Below are 27,901 nucleotides of genomic sequence, written 5' to 3' on the forward strand. Positions count from 1 at the left end.
TTTTTTTCCACTAATTATCATTCTCAGTGACATCATCAACTGGACCCTAATTGCTACCCAAATATATTCTGTAAAACTATGGCTAACATCTCTTTCATTCATAATGTGCCATGTTATATGGCATGGATGATCATGGTCTTTCTATGACCATGACTGCTTTTGGCAAATTTTTCTACAGAAATGGTTTGCCATTGCTTTCTTCTGGGCAGTGTTTTTACAAGACTGGTGACCCGGGCCATTACCAATAATTGTCTGCCAGGTGTCAGTGGTCAGAACTCGTGAGAGACTCCAGCTGCTCATACCACCTGCTCCCATGGCTTCAGGTGACCTTGATCGGGGTGGGGGTGGGCAGCTGCTGAGCAGGTGCTATACCTTGTCCAAGGGGGACCTCCAGGCTAACAGAGGGAAGGAGCACCTTACACCTCCTTTGGTAGACACACATCTGCACTCCTCCACCCATAACAGCTCCCAGTCCTTCATAAACCATTGTCTTACCACTAACTTCATCTTATGTCCTTAGCTATTTACTCATACTGAACTAAAAGTTTTGAAACCATGGTGCCCTCATAGAACCAACACTAGACACAGACAGGCAAGTCAGATGGATCCTTACTTTAAAGTCTTATGCAAGAAAAAGTGCAGCACTGACACAGGAAATAGGGGCAGGAGTGGGCTACTCAACCTATTAACCCTTCTACATCATATACTAAAAGTCATGGTGGATTTGATTGTAACCTCAGCCCTGCATTCAGATCTGCCAACTATAACCTTTCAACCCCTGTTCAACCAGAATCTAGCTACCTGTGCATCAACAAAGATTCAAAGACTTTGCTTCCACAGCCCTTTGAGTAAGAGAGATGCAAAGACTCCTAACCCTCAGAGAAAAAATCGTCTGGCTAAAACTGACAAATCCTTTTTTTTTAAAAAAAAAACAGTAGCCCATATTTCCAGGTTCTTTCACTGAAGGAAACATCTTTTTCATAGCCATCCTGATATGACCCTTCAGGAACATTTAAGCTTCAATCAAGTTCTCTCTTGCTCTTCTACTGGATCTACCTATCCTGTGTAAGCTTTTGTTATAAGGCAACTCACCCATTCCAAGTATTCGTCTCGTAAGCCTTCTCTGATCTGCTTCCAGTCCATTTAATTGCTTGCCTAATGCAATCAAAACTGCAGTGTACTCATCAGTGCCTTTCAAAACTGAAGCATAGTATCCCTTCCTTTGTATCCAATTTCCCTAGAACTACGCGATAACATCCTGTCAGCTTTTCCAATTACTTGCTATGCCTGTATAATAGCCTTTTGTGAATCATATACTTAGACAGCAAGACCTCTCTTGCATCTCAAGAGCTCTATAATCTCACACTATTTACATAATAAGATTATTTTCCACCTTTTCCTGTCAAAATAGATAATTCCACATTTTCCCATTTTAAAATTAATCTGTCAGATCTATGCACTCACAAAACCTGTCAATGATCTTGCTTTTAATTTCTCAAAGTCTTCAGATGGGACACTGAATATCCACTGATTCCTTTTTATCACTGCACTATAACTTCAAAGAACTCCAATAAACCAGTTAAACATGATTTCATTTTCATAAACTATTTCCTCAAGTGCCTACTATAACTTATTTTAATAGTAGCTTCTTACATTTTCACTTTGACAGACATTAAGTTGACTGGTATGTGGTTTCCTACCTTTTGTCTCTCCTTTGTGTATATAGGAGTTACATTTGCTGTTTTCCAATCTAAAGGAATTTCCTTAAAATCTAGGGAATTTTGAAAAATTATGAACAATACATCAACAATTTGCTTAGTGCCACTTTCCTAGTAATGTAATTTTCCAGAGTTACCCCTTACCAATTAATGATCTGCAATAAAATTATTAATTGGTAAAGTGGTTAAATATTACAGGGAGAATGGGTTTGAAAAAAAATCAGCCAGGATTGAATGGCTGAGCAGATTTGATGGACCAAATGGCCTAAATCTGCTCCTATATCTTATGGACTTATGGATCTGTATGATGTTGTTAGTATACTTTACAGTGAAAACTGATATAAAATCCATGCTCGATTCATCTGTTCTCATTTTTTTCTCATTCCCCAGGCTGCCTTCCTATACAATCAAATATCTGTATAAAATTATTTCTACCCCTTTTACTATTTCTGGTTAACTTTATCTTGTAATCTAGTATTTTTCTTATCAATTATTTTTGCCACTCCTTGCTTTACTGAAATAATTTTCGAACTTGCTCTCTGATTTTGTGCAATTATAAGCATTTACATCTGATGAAATCTTTCACTATTTTTAGTTAAAGGCCCTGCCCTTGGAATTTTTGATTTCCTTTGAACGTATCTATTCTACGTATGATGAAAGATTTCCGTAAATGCCTGTCACTGCTTTGCAGTTGATGAATTCCTTAACCTAATGCGTCAGTTCACTTTTGCTAGCTTTGCTCCCATGTCATAATACCCTTATTTAAATTTAAAATAATAGTACACCCACGCTTCCCTTTCTCAAATTGAATCGATTAATCCCATCTTGCTGCAGAACATATTTTTTGTGTTCAGTTGTCTAGAATGGAACTTGAATGCACAACCATATGAATAAATGCACGAGTACTACTTCTTCTTCTTCTTCTATTAAATGAGGTATGACAGGCAAATATGCAAAATATTAATTGACTTAATTATTATAAAATAATAAATTCAACAAACATCATCTTACACTGAATAAAGATGTATTCTTTCCACCCACTACCAGCAAGGCTCTTTTCCCATCATTTTCTTCTTTAGATATATATGATACAACATGGCAATCTCGGACCTTGGAAAACAAAACACATAATCAGATATTATAAAACAGTCATAAAGAAGGCACTGTGATTAACATTATGCTTAATATGAAACGTTTAATTGATCATTTTAAATTATCATCACCAGGATGAGAAACAAACATCAGGTTATTGAAACAAAAGCCATGCAAGTTGCATTTCAGTACTTTTAAATCTCTTTCAGGAATTCTAAAGCACTTCCAAGCGACAACACAATTTTCAAAGATAATTATTGAAAATTGATAACACAGAAGCAGACCTTCATGTCGGAGTTGTCTTGCCATTAAAAAGGAGCTATTGAACCAAATCTTAACTTGCAGTTCTAGGACCACAGTTAAGGGGATATACATATCCAGTACAACTTAAGGTCATTTTAGCACTGTGGGTGATAATGGGGACCAGCTCCCACTAACTATTAAATGCCTGCAATGGCGTGCACCTCCAGTAGCCTCTGACAACCAAGTCCAGCTCCTGGCCCTCATGGGTGGCTTAGCTACTAAGCCCGGTGGAACTGTTTCTACTGACAGGAGAAGAGGCAAAGGCAGGTTATTGGCACCTTAAAACCAGTCGCTTCAGGCAGATGGGGCTCATTAGCTGTGGTTGGCAGCTCAGCGAGAAGGAAAACTCTGATCTCAAACCTCCGCTGCCTTGCAGCTACACCCTCTCATGGGGAAGGCTTCGGGAGTAAACCCCGAAGTAAAAAAAAATCGGGAGCTGGAGTCCCTAAGGAAGTCCTACATTGAGTTCAATGCTGACTGGCAACTCCTGCAACGCTTCTGGTACCAAACTGTATCAGTATCTGCTGTTCCTTTGGGTTAATCAGATGCATAAAAAGGGGGAGCTTGCTACATGGGAAAAAGCTTGCTCTCCACATAACAATGCCCAGGCTTGAGTTTGAGGCAGCTAGGATGCAATATCCATGGTCAATTCTGACTGGCGGAGGCCTCAAATCAACTCAAACAGCTTAAGCAAAGAAGTCTTAGTCTCTGCACCCTTTCATTCAATGACCTGTACAATGACCTTCGTAATTTTACCTCAATTAAATAGCCTCTTTTGCAACAGAAAACAACCCAATGCATCTGATCATTCAAATGAAAAATCTCCAAATTCTAGCAACATCCTTGAAAATCTTCTCCCCATCACACATTTATCTGTAATTTAATGACCAAAAATATGCATAATATTGAAGCTACAATGTAATTCAGTGTTGCATAAAGTTCTAGCGTAACCTCTCATGTAATCTATGCCTCAGGTTATAAGGAAAAGTATCCCATATGCATTTTTCCCATCTTAACACCCATTTGCTTTAAAAATACTGTTCCTCCAATATTAAATGCACAATGCACAATATCTTCTATTAATTTTGAATTCTAATTTCACATCCCCAAAGACATTACATCAGTTTTCTGAATTAAACATCACTTGCAACTGTTCGAACAACAGATCTGACCATCCATATATACCCACAGCCTAAGGCTTTTTCCTACATATGACTTTTTTCCTATAATCTGCAAACATCCTTGTTATATCCCCAACATTTAAGTCTAAAATAATATGGTCTCTCGTTGGGTGCTTTGCAGTTGCTTGTTGGGTGGTGGGCACTTATATGTTTTGGTGGGGGGGGAGGAGGTTGATGCTTGCTGTTGCTTGTGCAGGGGAGCAGATAGAAGGGGCTTTTGGGTTCTAACATTTTTCTGTCATTCATTCTTTTGGGTTTCTTTTGTTTTTCATTGACGTCTGTGAAGACAAGCATTTCATGTCGCATACATTCTCTGATAATAAATGGAACCATTTGAACTGCACAATTGAATTGAACCCATACTAAACACCCATTCACAGAAACACTCTGTTTCCTGACCCTGAGACAATTTTGGATCCAATTTGCCATTCATCCCATCGTCAGAAGAGTTGTTTTTTTTTAACTTTTTTGTCTGCAATGTGGGACCGTGTCAAATGTCTTTTCCTTAACTACATTAAACACAGTGATCTCACCAGTCATCTTGTTGCTTTCTCAAAAAATGTAATCAGCCATAAGCCATCTTTAAGAAATCCTGTTATAATGTAGGAAATGCATCTGCCAATTTGTACAGAACAAGCTCCTTCTAACAGTACTGTGACTGATCAAATAGGGCCTTGTTTTGATGCTGGTTGCACAAAAATAAGGATAAATTAACTGCCAAGAGGATCTTTTATATTCTTTTAAAAGAACAAAAACAGGGATCTTGATTTGCTAACTCTTTCCCAATATAGCATGTCCATCCTTGCAGCATTTCTCCAAGTATTATACTGGAGTAACACACACAAAATGCTGGAGGAATTCAGCAGTACCTATGGAAATTAATAAACAATCAATGTTTCAGGCTGAAACCCTTCTTTAGTTTTCCAGGATCCGATGTTTATCTTGTGTTTACTAAAATAATGGCTTGAGTCATGAATTAGACTTGAACCAACAATCTTCTCACAAGATTTCTATAGGTGAGCCACAGCTATCACCTGCAAAGTTTTATTACAAACACTAACTGTAACACTTTCTCTGAGTTCAGACTGTATGAGAAAATCATGTGATTTTGACATGTTCACTCTACCTAAAATTGTTTACTTCAAAATTATCAATAATGAAAGAATTCAGTGAAGAATTAATTGAATTCATTGAAGGATGAACTGAGAATGCAACAAAATCTGTTGTTAAAAATTATTTCAACCTAGCTAAGTAATGAACGTGTATACTCTGTGGCCATTTTATTGGTACCTCCTGACCTAATAAAGAGGCAACTGAGTATATATATTTCAGGTTTCTTACATTTTTGATTATTATTAGCACAGAAGAGCTAATCAGAGTAATACTGTAACTATGACTTTTCTAGTTTCAAAGTGCATTTATTATCAAAGAATGTATAATTATACAACCTTGAGATTTGTTTACAAGCAGTTGCAAAGCAAGGAACCTGAAAGAACCCGATTTAAAAATAAGACCAACCCCAGTACCCATTGAGAAAGATGAAAACAAATCACATAAACAACAGAAGTGAGCAACAACAGCATTCCAAACCAAATTTTAAGTGCTCCATTCCTACTTGTACGTTCTATCCTCTTGTTAATCCGTGAAACCCCAAGTAACTTTAAGGGAGATTAATATCTCTGCATACTTTCATGCCATAACATTACCTGAAGTAATGTGACTGCGTGTTTCTCGCCTGCCTTGGTCCACAAAGGCATCATCCCAAGCTTCACTGCAACAAGTCCAACCCTGTGGGTACCTTCAAAGATAAACAAGAGGACACATTCACTAACCAGGGAGTGAGTTCAACCAGGATTTCTGTGCCTACTTTACAGAACCACTATCCAAAACACTCTGTGATTTCTTATATCACTTAAAGGTAAAGCCTGATGATTAGAGTAGGCTAACATGCTAAAACCTCTAATATGATCAAAGTTTAGAGCAGCAATTTCACCAAGTCAGACTCCAGCTTTAGGGTTATCTAAAGATTTTCCTCTCTAATATTAATGGGGGCAGCACAGTAGCCTTGGGTTGGCACAACGCTTTACAGTACCAGTGACCGGGGTTCAATTCTCACCACTGCCTGTAAGGAGTTTGTATGTTCTCCCTGTGACCTTGTGGGTTCCTCTGGGTGCTCCAGTTTCCTTCCACAGTCCAAAAATATACCTGTTGGTAGTGTAATTTGTCATTGAGAACTGTCTGTGATTTGGCTAGGATTAAAATCAGGAATTGCTAAGCAGCATGGGTCAGAGGACCTATTCTAATTGATGATGGAAAATGGGACTGTGTACTATCCTGAATACCATCTCCAAATTTCAGAGCTCTCATCAAGTTCTCCTTTGGTAAAATTATTCCTTAGCTGATCCTTGAAAAGTATAAACTATCAAGTTTCTCCATAACTGGACACTAACTACTTCACAGTGAAATGTTCATTAAAACTCAGACCATTTCAAATAGTTGTCAGGCAAGATAAGATCCAAGCAAATAATTGCTTTCTTTGCTCAATTATTCCAGAGCACTTACAAAGTTTAATAAGTTGCAGTTTAAACCAACCTGGTTCCCAAGGTAACCTGGGCCATGGCTCATCTTTTAGTGGGCAAGATCTGTTCTCAGTCAACAATTTGTATTCTTCAGAAACAACTTTTCTTAAACGGCGAACGTTTTCTTCAGAGAGATGCTCGTGCCACCAGGTGCTCTCTGTATTGGTTCGGACAAACATTAGCAAGGGATCCCTAGGAAATCGAAAAGTCACAACCAGAATGCTTTGTTACTCGCACAGTTGAAAGTGTAATTTTATTGAAACACTTGTCACAGAAATGTTAGCAATACCATGAATACACTCTTTATAACAATGATTATGCAAGCATGCTGTGAGGCTGAAACCAAGGATGGCTGACTAAGGAAGTGAGTTTAAATCAGATTCAGAAGAGGAGTGCTAACCCCCTAGTTTATGGAAGGAATTCCAGTACTTGGACCCTAAAAAGTTGAAAGCTGCAGGTAGTAGTAGGACAAAGTGAACGGGGGAGCGGCTGACCGATATGCAACCTGCAAGAAAATGAATCTCAGGGTTGCGTACAGTGACATATATGTACATTGATAATAAATTTACTTTGAACTTTGAACAAACTTAAAGGGAGCAATGGACCAGTCCAGAAGTTGTTACTGAGAACATCAGATATCTTGTGGCTGACTTAACTTATATGCTGGTTTAGCATCATGGGGGTTTGTTTTATAATGTATAAAATAGTTATCTTTTATTTTTCAAACGCAATGGTGTGCTTATGTTATGATATCTAAAGGAACAAATCAGTGCCCATGCAACATACAAACTCAGCAAGCCAAGCAGCATCTATGGAACAGAGGTCTTAGGCTGAGACCCTTCATCAGGACTGGAGAACAAAAGATGAAAAGTCAAAGTAGGAAGGTGGGAGGAGGGGATGAAGAAACACATGAAACCTTGAAGGAGCTGAGTGGTGAAATAAAGAGTTGGGAAGTCAATTGGTGAAAAAGATAAAGCAATGGAGAGTTTCAATATGTAGGTAGGTTAGGAAAATCTGATTGGTGCTGGATTCCAGCAGGGGGACTTTCTAGAATGCCCTCTTCTTTGGAGGTTATTTATCCTCTGCCTTCCAAATTACTTCCAGAAATTCCACCCACTACTGTTCTGCTTCATCCCTGCCAATGTTCTTTCCCAATCAATTCTGGCCAACTTCTTTCTCATGCTTCTGTAATTCATTTTACTCCACTGTAATGCTAATGTATCTGACTCTAGCATGTCCTTCTCGAATTCAAGGTGAATTCAATCACATTGTGATCACTTTCCCCGAAGGGTTCTTTTATCTTAAACTCTCTAATCAATTCCAGTTCTTTGCAGAACACCTAATCCAGAATTAGTGGGAAATTAGAGGATTGGGAACCTTTTAAATACCAACAGAAGGCAACTAAACAGTCATTAAGGTAAACTAGCTAATAATATTAAATAAGATACCAAAAGTTTCTTCAGATACATAAAGTGTAAAAGAGAGACGAGAGTGGATATTGGACCACTGGAAAACAATGCTGGAGAGGTATTAAATTGAATTGAATTGACTTTATTTCTTACATGCTTCACATACATGAGGAGTAAAAATCTTTACGTTACATCTCTGTCTAAATGTGCAATATGCAATCACAGTAATTTATAATAAATACAGCAGTCAATGTAACATCGAAATGCACTCAGATCAGTGTGAGTTAATCAGTCTGATGGCCTGGTGGAAGAATCTGTCCCACAGCCTGTTGGTCCTGGTTTTTATGCTGCGGTACTGTTTCCCGGATGATAGCAGCTGGAATAGATTGCGGTTGGGGTGACTCGGGTCCCCAACGATCCTTCGGGCCCTTTTCTCACACCTGACTTTGTAAATTTCCTGAATCATGGGAAGTTCACAACTACAGATGCGCTGGGCTGTCCGCCCCACTCACTGCAGAATCCTGTGATTAAGGGAGGTACAGTTCCAATACCAGGCAGTGATGCAGCCAGTCAGGATGCTCTCAATTGTGCCCCTGTAGACAGTTCTTAGGATTTGGGGGCCTATACCAAGCTTTCTCAACCATCTGAGGCGCAAGAGGTGCTGTTGTGCTTTTTCACCACACAGCTGGTGTGTACAGACCACGTGAGGTCATCGGTGATGTTCATGTCAAGAAACTTAAAGCTGCTTACCCTCTGAACCCTAAACCTTGTTTTTGCGACATTGAAGGAGACGTTGTTTTCTTGACACAACTGTGTCAGACAGATGACTTCTCTCCTGTAGGCCATCTCGTAATTGTTTGAGATTAGGCTAATCAATGTAGTGTTGTTGGCAAATTTAATTAGCAGATTAGAGTTGTGGGTGGTGACACAATCATGGTATACAAGGAGTAAAGGAGGGGGACTTAGTACACAGCCCTGAGGAGCTCCTGTGTTGAGGTGAGGGAGCCCACTGTTACTACCTGCTAACAACCTGACAGGAAGTCCACCTGCACAAGGCAGGGTCAAGGCTGAGGTCTCTGAGCTTCCTGTCGAGCCTGGATCAAATTATGATGTTAAATGCTGACTGTAGTCCAAGAACAGCATTCTCACATAGCATCCTTCTTCTCCAGATGTGTAAGGGTGGTATGTAGAACAGTAGTAATGGGGACAAGTTAGGCAGACCTAACTTAAATATTTTGCACCAATCTTCACAGCGGAAGACACTAGCAGTATGGTGGAAGTTCCAGGTGTCGGGGTCATGAAGTGAGTGAAGTTACCATTACTAGAGAGAAGGTTCTTTGGAAACTGAAAGGCTTGAAGGCAGATATGTCACCTGGACCAGATGGTACTGAAAGATGTGGACCAGGGTGTTGAAAGATGTGGCTGAAGAGATGTGGAAGGCATTAGTAATGATCTTTCAAGAATCACTATATTCTGGAATGGTTCTGGAGACTGGAAAATTGAAAATATTACTCCACTCTTCAAGAATGGAGACAGGCAGAAGAAAGGAAATTACAGGCTAGTTAGTCTGACCTCAGTTGTTCGGAAGATGTTGGAGTTGAATGTTAAGGATATACTTTCAGGGTACTTGGAGGCACATGATAAAATAGGCCGTAGTCAGCATGGTTTCCTCAAGGGAAAATCTTGCCTGACAAATCTGATGGAATTCTTTGAAGAAATAACAAGCCGGATAGACAAAAGAGAATTGATTGATGTTATGCCCTTGGATTTTCAGAAGACTTTTGACAAGGTGCTACACGAGGCTGCTTATCAAGCTACCAGCCCATGGTATTACAGGAAAGATTCTGGCATGGGTAAAGCTGATTGGCAGGAAGGAAAGAGTGAAAATAAAGGGACAGAAAGTACACTGCAGATGCTGTGGTCAAATCAACATGTACAACACGCTGGAGGAACTCAGCAGGTCGGGCAGCATCGGTGGAAGCCAGCAGTCAACGCTTCAGGCCGAGACCCTTCGTAAGGTCTGCCCCTGCCCCCTCCTTCTTCAGTCCTGTCAAAGGGTCTCGTCCCGAAATGTTGATTGCTCGTTTCCAGAGATGCTGCCCAACCTGCTGAGTTCCTCCAGCGCGTTGTACGTGTTGAAAATAAAGGGAGCCTTTTTTGATTGGCTGCCGGCGACTAGTGATGTTCCACAGGGGTTTGTGTTGGGACAGATATTCTTTCTGCGTCATACGTCAATGATTTGGATGATGGAATTGATGGCTTTGTTGCAAAGTTTGCAGACGATCTGAAGATAGGTGGAGGGGCAGGTAGTTTTGAGGAAATAGGGAGGTTACAGTAGGACTTAGACAGATGAAGAGAATGGGCAAAGAAGTGGCAGATGGAATACAGAGTCAGGAAGTGTATGGTCATGCACTTTGGTGGAAGAAATGAAAGATGTGACTATTTCCTAAATAGCAAGAAAATACTAAAATCTGAGGTGCAAAGGAATTTGGGAGAGCTTGTGCAGGATTCCCTAAAGGTTAATTTGCAGGTTGACTCTGTGGTAAGGAAGGCAAATGCGATGTTAACATTCAACAGGACTAGAATATAAAAAAATGCAATGTTGAGGCTTTATAAAACACTGGTGAGGCTTTCCTTGGAGTATTGAGAGCAGTTTTGGGTCCCTTATCTTAGAAAGGAAGTGCTGAAACTGGAGGTGGTTCACAAAAATGATTTCAGGATTAAACGGCTTGTTATATGGTTTGATGGTTTGACTTGACTTGACGGGACTGGGCCTGTATTCATTTGGATTCAGAAGAATGAGGGGTGACTTCATTGAAACCTATTGAATGGTGAAAGGTCTTGATAGAGTGGATGTGGAGAGGATATTTCCTATGATGGGAGAGTCTAAAACCAGAGGACACAGTCTCAAAATAGAGGGGCATCACTTTACAATGGAGATGAAGAGGAATTTCTTTAGACAGAGAGTGTTGAATCTGTGGAATTCTTTGCCACAGGGAGCTCTGGAGGCCAAGTCTTTATGTATATTTAAGGCAGAGGTTGATAGATTCGGGATTGATGAGGACACGAAGGGATATGGTGGACATGGGGGCCGGGAGGCAGGAGATTGAAGCTGAGAAGAAAAATGTATCAGCAGTGATGAAATGACAGAGCAGACTCAATGAGCCAAATGGCCTACCCAATGGTCTTATGTTCACGCCATTAGGTTTTTGCTCCTCCATCCTGAGAGTGACCTCATCACAGCAAACCGTGTACCAACATGTCAGAACAGGAATTAAAATGACTGGCCACCAAGAGATTCCACTTTTAGCAAGATGGAGTGGAGTTTCTTGACAAAGCAATCCCCAATTTACTCTGGGTTTCACCAATGTAGAGGAGACCGTGTCGGGTACAGCAGATGACCCCAACTGATTTGCAGGTGAAATGTTGCCTCACCTGGAATAACTGTTTGGGGCCTTGAATGGAGGTAAGGGGAGAGGCAAATGGGCAGGTGTAGCATTTTGGTTGCTTGCAGAGTTACACTTTACGGACATGTCAGAATGGGAATGGGGATAAGAATTAAAATAGTTGACTCCAGCCATTGCTGCTAGAATCCCCTTCCAAATAACTTTGACCAACTCCTCTGTCATACCTGTGTAATTCCCTTTACTCCACTGTAATACTGATTCAGCTGACTTTATCTTCTCCCTTTCAAACCGCAGGGTGAATTCCAACATATTATGATAAATGTCTCCCAAGGGTTCCTTTACCTTAAGCTCCTGAATCAAATCTGGTTCATTACACAACACCAAATCAAAAATAGCTTTTTCCCTAGTGTGCTCTAAAAAGGCATTTTGTGTGTCTACAAATTTCCTCTCTTGGAGAAAGTGATTGAAACGTTTAAAAGACAGGGGACGTAAAGCACTGGAAAAATGTAGGTGGGGAGAAAATAGGTGAGAGAAGACAGAATACAGTCCAAGTCCAAAGTAATGAATTCTGTGAAACAAGAACAAGTTGAAACGGTGGGAGCCTATTGGGACAACCAGGCTTATAGATGATTTTGTGTCAACCAGACTAGTCATTATTTGCAACGAAGACATGCTGCATTAGGCAAGGGATCTGAGAAGGAATGATGGTACAGTTTGGTTTTCATGGGACATACTTTCAGATCGTTCCAGGAAGGACACAGTCTTACTCATATTGAGTTCAAGCCAGTCAAGGTGGGAGGACAGGAGAAACGCAGAGAAATGAAAGGGGATTAAATTCTCTCCAGTGGATTGTAGCAATTTTCCAAGTAAACGACACTTCCCAAACTCATGATTTGTGTTTCTAAGGAGATCAACAATCATGCGAACACATCACACTATCTTTAGAAATAATTAGAAATATTACCATCCGTTTAGGATTGTGCTTTAATTACTGAAGCTCGCTATCGAACCGTGAATATGCGCGTTTATCGTTTACCTATTCAAGGATGGACAATAAATTTTGGAAACTGTTTGAGAACACTGATTCTGTCAGTAAGGGCAGAGACGGTATCGATGATGATTGGGGGCAGCAAGAACGGGCAGAGGGCAGCTTAGTGCGGGCCCTAACGCCTGGACACCAGTCCCATACACAGTGGTCTGGTATCTGAAGGGCCCGTGAGGGGATAACGATAATAATGGGGGGGGGGGGCAAGGTGGACTGGCAGACAGCAGCTGAGCGCACGTACGAACTATTCCCGGTCCTTAAACCGCAGCCGGTGATTAGACCGGAGCTTGCCCTCCACATCCCGCGAATCTGCGGCTTCCACGGCCTCGTCCCAGCGCACTGCAACTTTAACCCGCGAGTTCCGGCCACCGGCAGCAAACCTGAGCAGCTCGGTCCTTCCCGCCCGACAGCGGATCCCCTGCAGTAATCGCAGCCCGCATCCTAACACGGCCGTCGCCATTGCTCTGCCCGGTGGTCCGGCCACATTCAAAGATCCCCCAACAATTTCCGGTGGTCCTGCTCTTCGAACTCCCCGGATTACCAACTCAGCTCTCGCGTTCCGAGTTACTCTAGGAAACATCGTTCATCGCCTTGCAATGCAGTTTGTCACATGTTTTATTTTAAAACTTTAGAATATGTTTAAGTTAATAACCACTTAATGTATTACAATACTAAACTTTGTGTTTTCTTTGCCATAACTGGAAAACAAGCAAAACACTGTAATATTTAAACGGAAGTGCTTGTATTCCATCGTACTTATCCTTCAGGATGTCCGAAAGTGGCATATTTGGAATATGTTCACCGCTCTGATGTGAGTAATCTACATATTTAATATCATGTTATATGGATTATATTTAGCGGAATGTGCTTTGAGAATCAAAATGCTGTCTTGCCCTTAATTAAACCTGAACTTTTAGACCTTACACCCATCACTACATTTCCTCTGCAGCCATCAATTTGAAATAATTCATCACCAGAAAACCAGATGAATGGTCATAAACAATATATTTGGCCAAGATAATTTTGAACCAAGGCTAAATTCTCAGGATAATCCATTAAGGTTGACAGAGACATTTTATGCAGTTATTGTCATTCAAAATTAGAAGTTGGTGGTGAGTCATCAATTGCAGTTAATGTGTTGAAGGGACTTTCATAGCACTGTTTTGAGGTCAGTGCCAAGATTTTAATTCAGGAACAACAAGCTAGGATGCTGCATGACTTGGAGGACAATTTTCAAAGATTCAAAGTACATTTATTTTCAAATTATGTATGCAGTACACAACCCTGAAATTCGACTTCCCTGGAGACAGTCACAACACACAGAAGAAGCATGGAACCAATCTGTCTTGTCATTGTTCTTGATGAGGCCAAACACTGTCCAATTTTTCCTCTAAAGTAAAGCATAGCACCCTTCTAAATCTCTTCTGCACTGGCACCAGTTAAGAACATATGGTGAAGGTGACATTGGTTGCTTGTCTCAATATAACCAAATAGTGGCAGAAAATAACTCCAGATTTGAGCTAGTGCATGCATTCATGAATGATTTAGTGGCAAATACTTGAATTTATGAATCTTGGCGAATACTCACAATTTTCTGTTTATGTTCCTAAAAGTATTATCTTTGTACCCATTTTCATTGCAAGCTATTTATAGAGTTGCACATTTCTGTCCACTGCTTTTCAGTTTTGTTACAGTCCTTGGTCTGTGCCTCATAATCCTTCTTCTGATTGGCACGCTTCTGTGTGAAGCACTGGTTAAATTGCTATCAGTAATTCACAGACATGAACAAGTCCAACTGTGTCATGTGTGAAATTTAAATTCACCAAGTTAAATAACCTGAACTTAAATAAAACAAGAACCAATTTGTTCATTGCAGCTGTCCTCATGGAGAGAGCTGCCTTCACTTGCTGCATTTCCCCCCCCCCCCCCAGGATGTTGATCAATAGCCATTGCAGCATCATTTTCCATAATTCTTTTATTTGCTTCAGCATGTCAAAATGGTCTTCCAAATTTTACAAACAAGAAAATCCAAGCAACACACACAAAATGCTAGAGGAGCTCAGCAGGCCAAGTCCCATCTATGGGAAAAGAGTACCATTGACATTTTGGGCCAAGACCCTTCATCAGGACTGGGGAAAAAAAAGATGAGGAGTCAGAGTTAGAAAGTGGGGGAAGAGGAGGAAGAAACACAGGGTGAAAGGTGAAACTGGGAGGTGGGGAGGGGTGAAGTAAAGAGTTAGGAAGTTGATTAGTAAAAGAGATACAGGTCTGGAGAAGGGGGAATCTGACAGGAGAGGACAGAAGGCCTGGAAGAACTGTTTGGGGCTACTGGAAGATCTCGCTTTTTCTGGCAGACGGAGTCTAAGTGCTTGGTGAATCGGTCTCCCAATCTGTGTCGGGACTCCCTGATGTACAGGGAGCCACATTGGGAGCACCGGATATAGTAGATGATCCCAATAGACTCACAGGTGAAGTGTCGCCTCACCTGGAAGGACTGCTTCGGCGCCTGAATGGTAGTGAGGGAGGAGGAGGTGTAGGGGCAGGTGTAGCACTTGTTCCGCTTGCAAGGATAGATGCCAGGAGAGAGATCAGCGGGGAGGGACGAATGGACAAGGGAGTCACGTAGGGAGCGATCCCTGCGGAGAGCAGAAAGTGGGGTGGGGGGGGGGGGGGGAGAGGGAAGATGCAGTTGGTGGTGGGTTCCCACTGGGAGATGGCGGAAGTTACGGAGTATTATGTGCTGAACATGGGGGCTGGTGGGGTAGTAGGTCCTTCAATCCTACACTACCATCCCACACCAGGATGGTTTTAGTTACGCCACTTGGCATTTAGGGCAGCAATAAAGGTCGTCCATCTCTGTCTGTCCTTGACCATCTTCTCTATGGTGCCCCAGGTGTGGTTCAGGGTCCTCATTTCTGCCTCTACGGTGCGGCACCAAGTTGTCTTTGGTCTCCCACGTTTCCTCCACCCTTTCAGAGGTCCACTGAAGTGCTGTCTTGATGATGGAGTTGTCCTCTCTTGTCATGGCGTACGCAATCCATCTCCAACATCTCCTCATGCTGATTGTGACAATGTCCTGTAGGTGACACTGAAGGAGTAGGGCGTGGTTGGACATCTTTCTTGGCCAGAAGATACAGAGGATCTTCTGGAGGTTCATGGATTTGGAACGACGACAGCTTGGGAAGGTCATTCTCTGTTATGTGCCAGCACTTTGTGCTCCTTTCTTAAGGACCCTAACAATAACTCCCTTTGTCCTGTTCTTGGGTACTTGGAGTCATAGAGAAGTACAGCACAGAAACAGGCCATTTGACCCATCTAGTCCATGTCAAAACCATTTAAACTGCCTACTTCCATCGACTGGCACCCGGACCTTAGCCCTCTGTATCCCTGCTATCCATGTGCCTATCCTAACATCTCTTAAATGTTGAAGTCAAGCCCACATGCACCATTTGCACAGGCAACTCATTCCACATTCTCACAACCCTTTGAGTGAACAAGTTTCCCTTAATGTTCCCCTTAGAATTTTCACCTTTCACCCTTAATCCATGATCTCTGATTGGAGTCCCACTCAACCTCAGTGGAAAAAGACTGCTTGCATTTACCCAATCTCTACCCTTCATAATTTTGTATACTTCTATCGAACCTCCTCTCAATCTTCTACATTCTAAAGAATACTGTCCTAATCTATTCAATCTTTCCTTGTAACTCAGGTGCTGCAGACCCAGCAACATTCTTGTAAATTTTCTTTGCACTCTTTCAACCTTGGTTACGTCTTTCCTGCAGGTAGGAGACCAAAACTGCACACAATACTCCATATTAGGCCTCACCAAAGTCTTTTACAACTTAAACATAACATCCCATGTTCTGTGCTCAGTACATTGATTTATGAAGGTCTTCTTTATGACCTTACCTACCCGTGACGCCACTTTCATCAAATTATACTCCCAGATCCCTTTGTTCTACCGCACTCCCCAGTACCCTACTGTTTGCTGTGTAAGACCTACCCTGGTTGGTCCTACTGAAGTACAAAACCTTGCACTTGTCTACAAGTCAGAGAGGCAACCCTCTACTACCACTCTCTGGCTTCTCCCACAAAGCCAATGTCTATTCCAATTTACTTCCTCATCCTGAACGCCAAGCAACTGAACCTTCTTGACTAGCCTCTCATGTGGGTCCTTGTCAAATGCCTTACTAAACTCCATGCAGACAACATCTACTGCCTTGCCTTCATCTACTTTCCTGGTAACATCCTTGAAAAACTCTGTAAGATTGGTTAGACATGCTGACTATCCTTAATCAGCCCACGTCTATCCAAATACAGTACTTATATATCCAGTCCTTTAGAATACCCTCCAATAGCTTTGCCACAACTGATGTTAGACTCACTGGTCTATAATTTGTTCAGAGCCTTTTTTAAACACTGGAACAATATAGGCTGTCCTCCAATCCAATGGTTCCTTTCCTATCGTTAAGGATGTTTTAAGTAACTCTTCTAGGGTCCTGGTAATTTCTGCAATTGCCTCCCTTAGGGTCCAAGAGAACACCTTGTCAGGCTCTGGGGGTTTATCCAACCTGATTTGCCTCAGGGTAGCAAACGCCTCCTCCTCTGTAGTATTAAGCAGTCAGTCCTGCCCCTCTTGCAACCAAGTCTTGCTAATGGCTGCAACATCATTATTCCAGCTGTTGATCCATGCCCTCCCCCTTTCCTGAAATACTTCTTGCCTTGAAATGTACATTGCTCAGGACTCAAGTCGTACCATGTTCAAGCTTTTGATCCCTGACTTTGTCTGAGATCTTACCAGCAGCTACCTCCACAACCTCTCTACTAACTGGTCTGGCACTCTGGTTCCCATCCCTCTGCAACTCTTGTTTAAACCCCACCATGCAGCATTAACAAACCTTCCTGCTGGGGTATTAGTCTCCCTCCAGTTCAGGTGCAAACTGTCCCTTCTATACAAGTCCCATCCTCCCTGGAAGAGAGCCCAATGATCCAAGAATCTCATGCCCTCCCTCCTGCGCCCACTCCTTAGCCACGTGTTAAACTGTATAACCTTCCTTATTGTAGCCTCACTAGCACATGGCACAGGTAGCAATCCTGGGGTCATAACCCTGGATGTCCTACACTTTAACTTGGTACCTAACTCCCTAAACTCCCTATGCAGAACCTCATCACTCATCCTACCCATGTCATTGGTACCGACATGGACCACGACCTCTGGCTGTTCACCCTCCCACTTAAGAATGATAAGGACTCGATCTGAGAGATCCTGGATCCTGGCATCCAGGAGGCAACATACCATCTGGGAATCTTGTTCTTGCCCACAGAACCTCCTGTCCGTTCCCCCAACTAACGAATCCCCTATCACAACGGCAAGCCTCTTCTCCCCTCTTCCCTTCTGAGTCGCAGAGCCAGATTCAGTGCCAGAGACCCGACCACTGTGATTTTCTTCTACTAGGTCTTCTACAGCAGGATCCAAAGTGGTATATCTATTGTTGAGGGAGGTGGCCAAAGATACTCTGCACTGGCTCCTTAACCCCTTTCCTCTTCCTAACTGTCACCCAGTTTCCTGTGTCCTGTGTTATGGGTGTAACTACCTCTATATATGTCCCATCTATCACCCCATCAGTGTCCTGAATAATCCAGAGTTCATCCAGTTCCTGTTCCAAATTCCTAATGTGAATTGTTAAAAGCTGCAGCTGGATGCATTTCTCACAGTTGCAGTCATCAGGGACACTGGAAGTCTCCCTGCCTTCCCACATCCCGCAAGAGGAGCATTCAGCTATCCTGCCTGGCATCTCTACTGTCCTAGCTAAGCAGATATAAAGGGAAGGAAAATAAACTTTACCTAGAGCTTTTTTTTTCTTTGATTTCTCCTACTGAAGCCTCTCTTCACTGAATCCTCAAAGACCTAAAGCCTCAACATTACTGCCGTGGCTCTGTCCACTCAGATGATGGCCACTGTGCTTGTCCCTGCCCTCCTTTAATTTGCTCTTGCAAATCTCAATCTCAAGCATGAATTGGTCACTGGTCAGAGCTCAATCCCATTGCTGCCTTTTTCTACTCGGTCAGTGGACCTGAGTGAAGTCCCCTCCTCGCAAACTTCTGATATCCAGGTTGGTAGCTGGTCAAAGCTCAATCCCATTGTTCCTTTTCCCAGACGATAGTAAACATTGGTTGCAGGATGGCCTGCTGCAACTTTTGGTTCCTGTTTGACGTTCAAATTGTCATGTCTCCAGGATGGTCTGAGAGTCCTTTACTTCTTCCTTGAACAAAAGCCCATACAGTTTCCCTCAGCCGAAACACCAATTCCTCCTGCTAAATTTTTTCTCATGTTGAATGAATTCTCAGTTCACTTTCTCCAGATCAAAGATTTAGCTGTGGCAACCTGTCTTATTGTTGGGCACATGGAGCAGATTTGCTTCAATTCAACTTAGCCCCCTTAGCCAACACTTTCTCTGATACATCAATGACTGCAGAGGCATTTGGTTATAGAAATTTGCGTCAGAAATCACCACCTAAATATTCGAGGTACAGAATAAAATGAGCTCTATGGAATTTATGCTGGAATAAATTTAATAGATATGCTCAAAATGGGAAAGAAACAACACATTTTGTTTAATTTTTTTTCAATTTGCTTTGAAATTACATGCACAGATGCATGCACAGATAATTTGCATTTTTCTTAATGCAGGAGGTTTATTTTTCTGTCTTGCAGTATTTTGTCACGAGTTTTCCATATTGCTTACTCTCAAGGTGTCTGAGTTACATCTGATATACATTTACAAGGGAATCTCTCATTCAGACTGAAAGGTAGAAAGTAGTAAATGGAACGTGAGAGACTGCTATCTACCTCTACTCTCTCCTGGCCCCACCAAGCTCTATCTGTTCAGTCTTACCTCTCTCCCTATCTGCCTCTATCACCATCAGTCTAGAGCCTTCAGTTTTTTGTTTATTTGCCTCAGATTACAGCAAATTGTCACCTTCGTCTCCATATGCAGCTGCTGACCACTGAAGAGATTTATTTTAGAAAATGACCAGGTAATCTCTTAAGTGCTCACCCCACCATGAACCAGCAGCTGAAGTATCACTATCGTTGAGGGAAAAAACATCCTGTATTGACACATCTCCACTTATAACATAGGATTGAATGGAAATAGGTTTTGCATTACAGAAAATCACAATTTGTATAGCTTTCTAGGGTTGAAACCCCTCCCTTCTGTGCCCATTGTACTGATATTACTTCTACAGCCTTACAGACCTTGAACATGTCTTTATTTTTGCTGCGGATATCAAACCTTCCTCTCATCTAAAAGTGGCTTATTTTTGACTATTCTCTTTCTGGATTTCCCATTCTTTGTCTTGGTGCATAGACCAGCAAAAACGTTCATTAGGTTGCATCCTGATACTTTTGCAATCCAAAAGTTCTTCGGGAGTCCTGAATGAGGCTCAAAACATGTTTCTTATAGCCATTTAATTAGAAGTTTCTTCTAGCCATTTTATTAAGAGAAAAAAAGGAACAAGAAAGAGGGGCAGAGAGAACAACAAAAGGATAAAGGAAAAAACATTTGTGGTTTCTCATACTCAGACAAGAGATAACAACATTCCATGTACATATACACATACAGACACTATATAACTCAGACTAGCTAGATTCAAGTAGTGTGACACCTGTACCATAGAAATTAAGTTTCTAGAGAAACACAGAAGCAATGTATGGTAATTACTGGACAATAGAAAATCCTTTGGAAAAGGACAGTGTTTAAGCACAGTAATATTTCAAAATTCCTATCACATGGGACACTCAATTCTTAAAGGCATACTGTACTTATATACAATGTATTCTGAGCCTTACTGAAGATGGGTGACAGCTTACTGGTGGTTCATAAAGCAAGAAATATAACTAACTACATTTTTATTAACACCTTTTCTGTGGAAAATTGTGGTAAACTATCATCGCAAACAATGAAGAGGCGAGCGAAGGCGAGGCTGACTTGAGGGTGGAGGTGTGCGGGTGTGATGCAAAGTTGGAGTGAGGTTGAGGCATGTTTGTGGAGAAGTGGTCAGAGCGAGGTTGAGACGGAGTTGGGGCATACGAGGCAGAGAAATGTCGGAGCGGAGGAGTTTCAGAGCCCATCCACCTCAACTGAGAGTGAGGTTGGATTGATCTAAGCGCTGGGCTGATTTGGAAAGGTCAGGTACAGGCCCAGATCGGATTGAAGCGACAGGGCCTGGGTCGTAGTTCGGGGAACAACCTGGTTGGATGATTTAAATGCCGGTCCAGATGGGTTGAAAAGGCCAGGTGTTGGGACAGAACGCGAGGGTCAGGCCACTGCTGCTCAACGTATGCTCTGCGCTTCGCTGCACTAAGGCTGAGGCTGTGTCCTGCTCTGGATGCTCTGGGCTTCGTGTCTGTGAGCTTTGCGGCCATTTGCCCTGCTCTGTGAGGAACTGAGGTTGAGGCTATGGCTGATCCAGGCTTCGTGTCTATGGACTCAATTTCATTCCGAATGCTGTTGCTTGCTTTTATTGTTCACACGATGTGTGTGTTTTTTGTCTCTGAGCATTGGGTGTTGGTCTTTTTTAATGGGTTCCTTTGGGTTTCTTGTTTTGTGGCTGCCTTTAAGAAAATGAATCTCAGGCTTGTATAATTTATACATAAATGTAATTTAAACCACCAACATCAAGAAGAATAAATTTTCCTGCTTGATGGACTGTCATTCCCTGTGAGGCAGAGATTCTTCTGAATGGCTTAACTCTGTTAAGTATCCTAGCTGGGATTTTACCAAAGTAAGGCTTTTTGTGACTGCCAATTTGATCTGTGGTATTTTAAAATCTTGGTCTTCAGGATTGTTCAGGCAGCAGATGCGTGGGTTGTGTGCAGATCTGGTTGATTATGTTGGCAGAAGGTGGCCGTTTCCAAAAACTGACAGCAGTCACCTGCATCTGCTGCTGGTGAAGTGACTTATCGTGCACAGAGGGAGTGCCAGGGTACCCGGCTCATTGCTATTCAAATGTAATCGCCAGGTTTCATTGTGAGTGAGTCTATTTTTATAGCTGGATCAAAGAACTGTAACAGTATTTCACTGTAGAAATGCCAACCATATTGTAGCATGACAATAACAAGCTTGAGGAGTTTGCTAGACAGTCTGTTGAAACATTTGAGGAATAGCTTTGCAAATAAAATTTCATCCTGAGAATCTTCAACAGATACAGATTGTGATGTTGTGAGATTTATTTTTATGGTTGATAAATTAGATGTCCTGGGTCAGTTCCCAAAAACGGTATTTCAACCCAAGGGCAGAAAGATGCAGGAAGATTAAGAAGTTTGAGCAATCCAATCTTGGAAAGTGTATCAGTTGCTAAAAGGATTTTTATTTCTAACTCATGGATTAGACCGTAAGACCACATGACCAGAAGATATGGGAACAGAATTAGGCCATTTAGCCCATCGAGTCTGCTCCACAATTCCATCATTACTGATTTTCTATCCCGTTCAACCTCATTTTCCTGCCTTTTCCCATAACCTTTGATGCCCTGACTGATCAAGAACCTATCACCCTCTTCTCTAAATAAAATGTAGTGACGACTTGGTTTCCACAATCATCCATGGCAATGAATTCTACCAATTCACCACCCTTTGGCAAAAGGAATTCCTCCACATTTCTGTTCTAAATGGACATACCTCTATTCTGAGGCTCTGTACACTGGTCTTAGGCTACAGGAAACATCCTCTCCACATCCATTCTATCTAAGCCTTTCAATATTTGATAGGTTTCAATGAGATCCCCCTCATTCTTCTAAACTCCAGTGAGTATAGGCCCAGAGCCATTAAACACACCTCATTCATTCACCCTTTCTTTCCCAGAATTATTCTCGTGAACCTACTCTGGATCATCTCTAATGCCAGCTCATCTTTTCGTAGATAAGAGTCCCAAGACTTCTCACAATACTCCAAGTTCAATCTGACCAATGCCTTATAAAGCCTCAGCATTACATCCATTAGGATGTCGTTGATTAGGATTCTTAAGCCATTTCAGAGAACATTCCCATTGCTCTAGATTCTCGACCTGATGGGGTACGGACTCTGGACTTCTTCCTTGAAGGAGATTGGTCAACCAAGTAGATTTTGTTTTGATGAAAAACTGGTAATTTCATGATTGCCTTTGTTGAAATACCAAAATTATTAATTATTAGAATTTAAATACCTCATGTGATTCAAGCATATATTGATGAAAATTCTAGATCTCTTGTGCATTTACTTAACCACTAGTTTGACATGGCTTTAGTTTATGGACACCGGATATCTCCTAGTTTTCAACATTTTTCTGCTCTGCTCTGTTACTATTTGGCCTGTGTACCCTCAACATAGACATTGTACCACAGGGATAGGACCCTAATGTTTTAATGTCTTCTGAAGAAAATAACATTCTCTGATCATAAGAGCTCAGTGTTGTGGCATTATGTTATATTAGTTACCCTTTAACGTATGACATCACATTGTGTATTTTAATGTTTTATTAATCAATGGTATTTCTGATTCACTGTTGTCACTCTGCCCTCTGTGATCTCTTGAGACTATAAATTGCCTTACTGGTGGCATCATAGACATGTCCTGTAATCATTAATTTTAATTAAAAAGTTCTCTCGGAATGAATATTTATGCATAATTCTTTTGACTGAACAGTACAGACATGCAATTGTATTCCTAATAAGTCTGTTTCCCTCAAGGCATATTTGCACCGCCTAGCTAATTAAGTTAAGCAGATGTGTACAATAAAAGTGGCAAATTCATCCAATCCAAAGGTGTGTGTAAGTGATTGGTTCATCTGGTCACTTCAGAGAGCAATTAAAATCAACCGCACTGTGAGACGGGGTCACATAGTACGGGTCTTTATATCTAAGGAACGAGAATACATGGAGGTAGAAGTTATGCAGCAGTTGCAAAGAGTTCTAGCTAGATGAATTTCTTTTGAACAACACAAGACCTGCAATATCATACTGTTTGGAAACAGCCCATTTGGCCTACAGAATCTATGCTGACCATCCATATTAATCCTAACCCAACAGTTGGCTCATAGCCTTCAGAGCCCAGGTAGCTCAAGTGCATTTGGAAAGCATTCGGAAAAGTACTTTAGGAAAATATATATGGGCTTTGAAGAGAGCAAAGCTAAGATGTACTTGAATGATACCAGGATTAATTTAGAGTTTACAGAAAGCAGGATTTAATTCTTTAAATTTTAAGTTATGGAGTGATTTGATCCAAGTTTTCAAGCTATTAAGGAGAAATGCTTGAACAGACAGTAAGAAACTATTTCACTGTTGAAAGCATCAAGGACGAGGAGAATGGACTGTCAAGTTTGAGTTATGGCTTTTGTCAGTGACGTTAAGAGACATTGCTACACAAAAAAGGGTACCATGTTTTTGAACTCATTTCACAAATGGCAATTGGTTCTGCACAACGGTGTGTTCCCCATTCTTGGAGCTCGCCAATTGGCTACATTTCAGTATCTCCAGATTGGGCCTGAAGTTGAGTGATTTTGGGACCTGCGCAGCCCTGTGGACACAAATTCTCGCCGGTGTTGCATACTGAAGTGGAGCAGGAGCCGTAACTTTGAAGACAGTGAGAGCGGTTGTTGGATAATCAATTTGCCAATTCTCGAGTTGGGGAACTTGAAATAAAAAAGCAATGCTTCAGAGGGACTTTTACAATCAAAATAGTGACTGTTGTGTCCCCTGTTGCTTTGGAAGGAGTGATATCTGTCTCTCCTTTGAGAGAGAGGACTGTGGGATGTTGAAATGTTGGAGTGAACAGTTAATTTTTCATGGGCTGAACACCATGGTTTCTCTTTGGGGACTTTGCTGTTGTTTGCATGGTGGGTGGTAGGAATGCTGTTGCTTTATGCTAGAGTAATTTGGGGGGGGAGGAGGGGTTGATGCAGCTTGTGAATGGGAGGGGGCGGGGGTATTGGAGTTCTTACATCTTTTTCCTGTCATTCATTCTTTGGGTTTTTTTCCTTCTGCTTCGAGGATGTCCATGGAGAGTAAGAATTTCAGGTTGTATATTGTATACATTCTCTGATATTAAACGGAGCTATTGAACTACCGGTATTAGTCAAAGGATAACTTTTAAAACTTGAAATTGCTAGACCTTTGTAAGGCAGAGCTATTCAGGGATAGAGTAATGTCTCCTTGTGGATTTAGGTCACAGTTTAGCCAAGGTTATATTAAATGGTAGAAAAGTCTAGAGACACTTTTTCTGTGTTTGTACAGAGGTGGGAGGGTCAGCAGGTTCCCTCAAAAAAGGATCTTGTTTTCAACATTCTACAGCTCTATCACCATTTTGCTGCTGATAGCACATCTTTATCATTAAATACTGTGAATTAATAGTAATTAAATAAGTCCTTTCTGAATTAATATCGGAGCTTCTGGACTACTAGTCAAGTTACAGAATGACTGAGTTAATGTGATTTTTGTAAGTATTTTGTCAAATGCTGAAGGCTCATTATGTATTCACTTTTGATTGAATAAACACTTTTTGAACTGAAGCAATTTTTGAAAAATACTGAAACTTTTAATAGTTGATAAGCAGGTTGCTGATATGACAATCCTAAATTCCTCTTTGACCTGGTACTGATATCTCTATATCATGTTAAGGTGCCTTTTCTTCCTGTCAGTAAAATTATACATCACATTGTAACACTTTAATCTTCCTGCCTATCTCATTCCTGATCATTTAGCAGTATCTGAGTTAACATATTGTGATGGATGTTCACTTCCTGGGCCAGTCGGCCTCTTGTCATGTTTTGCCAAGCTTGCTTTCTAAACAGCAGCTGCCACTTGAAAGATCAAGTAGATGAAAGTAAGCCTCCAACTATATGTTTCGTTTATCTTAAGATCGTAAGCAGGAGCCATTCTTCAGTCCTCAAAACATATCTGGCAAGCAATAATTAGTTTGAAGTTAAAAGAGAGTACTGTCTATAGATAGCTTTGCAAAGAAGTTCTGTATGTAGCAGGTGCTCTGGCTGTAGAAGAAAGATATAGCTCAATGTACCTGGTTTAGTACTGCTCAAGAGATGCAGTATAAAGCAATGGGTTATTTAATTTGGCTTGTTTCAAAATAGACAAATTGACTACGTTGCTTAATTCAAGGAAACATCAAGTGGAATCAAACACTTAGCATATCAATAACTGGTGGGTTTATAGTTAGAAGGTTTATGCACTCAGACAAGTTAGCTTTGCAGCATTAGCTGTGGAACTGTGTCTCCAAAAAGGTTTCGATTTTTTTTGTGTAAAAAGGATACCTGAGGAAATATCATACATGTGTGAAATCACCCAAGTGGCAAAGAGACTGTATAAATGTAGAGAGCAGTTCAGGCTTATTAGGAATTGGGTAAGGAACATCAGGAAGCGTGAAAGAAACACGGGGTGAATAAGAATCCATTCTTCTGGCTTCGATTTCTGTGACAGACAACTCAGTTGTACACATCGTTGGTATGTCTCTTTAGTTTATAAGAATTGTGCCTATGTTTTCCAATGTCTTAGAAATGGTTTGTAGTTTGGAAATGTTTATATAGAAGTTATAAAGCTGTTTTAAGAAAGTTGTTTGGATGTCAACATGTATCACTGAAAATAAATGAACCATACTTTAAACGACTTTGTTATCTGGAAGTATCTTCCCACCACTCAAATAGTGGGCATTAGCAGTTCAACCCACCATGGAGCATAAACAGGGAAGCAAACTAGTCTTTGAAGATTGAGTAGTTACAGAATAATCTTACTTTAATGAGAGTACTCGTGACTATTTATATCTGATAGGGCTTAAGGTCTTCATTTGAGTTTAGAACTTTTCGATCAGCAATTCCAATACCATCACAATATTTGTGCAATTGTTAAGACCAGCTACTTACGCCTTTGCAACACTGCTATATTCTGTCCTCCCCACTCCGTCTTGGTTCATGTGCTGCAGAAATCCCCATCCATGCTTTTGTTGCCTTCAGATTTGACCTAAATAATACAATCTCTTGTTACTCTCTATAAATATAAGATCATTTAGAATATTGTTGGATGTGTCCTAACTTGCACTATTTTCCCCTTTAGTTATCTTCAGTGATTAAGCTGATCCTCCCTAGCTCCAGCCCATAAAAAAGAAAACAGGCTGAAAATGTGACACAGAAACAGAAAATGGTGGAAGTACACAGCAAATCGTGCAGCATCTGTGGTGAGAGAAATGAAGGCATTATCTCAGGTCAGTGGCTTTTCATTTGTTTACCACTTCAGTTACTCATCTGCATTGGTTCTTGAATGTTTCCCTAGTTTACAGGGGTTCCCAACCTTTTTTATGCCATGGACCAATACCATTAAGCAAGGTGTCCATGGAACCCATGTTGGGAACCCCTGCAGATGGACGCTTGAGCTTACCATCTGCCTTGTTGTGGCCTTGGACCTTACTCTCTACCTGCACTGCACTTTCTCTGAAATGTAGCACCTTATTCTGGAGCATTCTGACAGGTTGCATCACTGGCTGGTATGGGGTGGCCTCTACACGGGACCGAAAGAGGCTGCAGAGGGTCATAAATTTATTTGGCTCCATCTTGGGTACTAGACTTCAAAGTACCCAGGACATCTTCAAGGAGCGGTGTCTCAGAAAGGCAGCGTCCATCATTAAGGACCTCCAGCACCCAGGACATGCCCTTTTCTCACTGTTACCATCAGGTAGGGGGCACAGAAGCCAGAAGGCACACACTCAGTGATTCAGGAACAGCTTCTTCCCCCTCTGCCATCGATTCCTAAATGGACATTGAACTTTTGGACACTACCTCAATTTTTTTAATATACAGTTTTTCTTTTTTTGCAGTTTTTAAAAATCTACTCAATATACATATACTATCATTGATTTACCTATTTATCTATTTATTTATTATTATTTTTCTCTTCTATATTATGTATTTTATTGAACTGCAGCTGCTAAGGTAACAAACTTCACGATACATGCTGGAGATAATAAACCTGATTCTGATTCTTTTACCTTGTGCAATCTCAATGCATTTTTGTAAGGAAGTGATCTATATGGACTATATACAAAGCAGGTTTTTCACAGTACATGTGACAATAGTAAATCAATTTATCTATTTGATTCAGCAAAGCCTGTTTTAAAATTCCCTCTGTG

General features: G+C 41.2%; 1 protein-coding gene and 1 long non-coding RNA gene across 4 annotated transcripts in view; one reads left to right on the forward strand and one right to left on the reverse strand.

Moving 5' to 3' along the window:
- Window positions 1-13,329, reverse strand: part of mrpl3 (mitochondrial ribosomal protein L3) — a 66,225-nt gene extending 52,896 nt beyond the window's left edge. The window contains exons 1-4 of the mRNA XM_073024318.1: window positions 13,115-13,329; window positions 6,887-7,065; window positions 6,001-6,092; window positions 2,730-2,828 (exon numbers count right to left, since the gene is read on the reverse strand). Of these exons, the coding sequence (XP_072880419.1) occupies window positions 2,730-2,828; window positions 6,001-6,092; window positions 6,887-7,065; window positions 13,115-13,314 (570 nt within the window). The 5' untranslated portion in view covers window positions 13,315-13,329. The remainder of the gene's footprint in view (window positions 1-2,729; window positions 2,829-6,000; window positions 6,093-6,886; window positions 7,066-13,114) is intronic.
- An 84-nt stretch (window positions 13,330-13,413) lies between these two features.
- Window positions 13,414-27,901, forward strand: part of LOC140713786 (uncharacterized) — a 73,039-nt gene continuing 58,551 nt past the window's right edge. For all 3 annotated transcript variants that reach the window (XR_012095733.1, XR_012095732.1, XR_012095731.1), the window contains exons 1-2: window positions 13,414-13,545; window positions 26,833-26,980. This is a non-coding gene — a long non-coding RNA (uncharacterized lncRNA). The remainder of the gene's footprint in view (window positions 13,546-26,832; window positions 26,981-27,901) is intronic.

This window comes from Hemitrygon akajei, chromosome 20 (genome assembly GCF_048418815.1).
Source record: "Hemitrygon akajei chromosome 20, sHemAka1.3, whole genome shotgun sequence".
NCBI lineage: Eukaryota > Metazoa > Chordata > Chondrichthyes > Myliobatiformes > Dasyatidae > Hemitrygon > Hemitrygon akajei.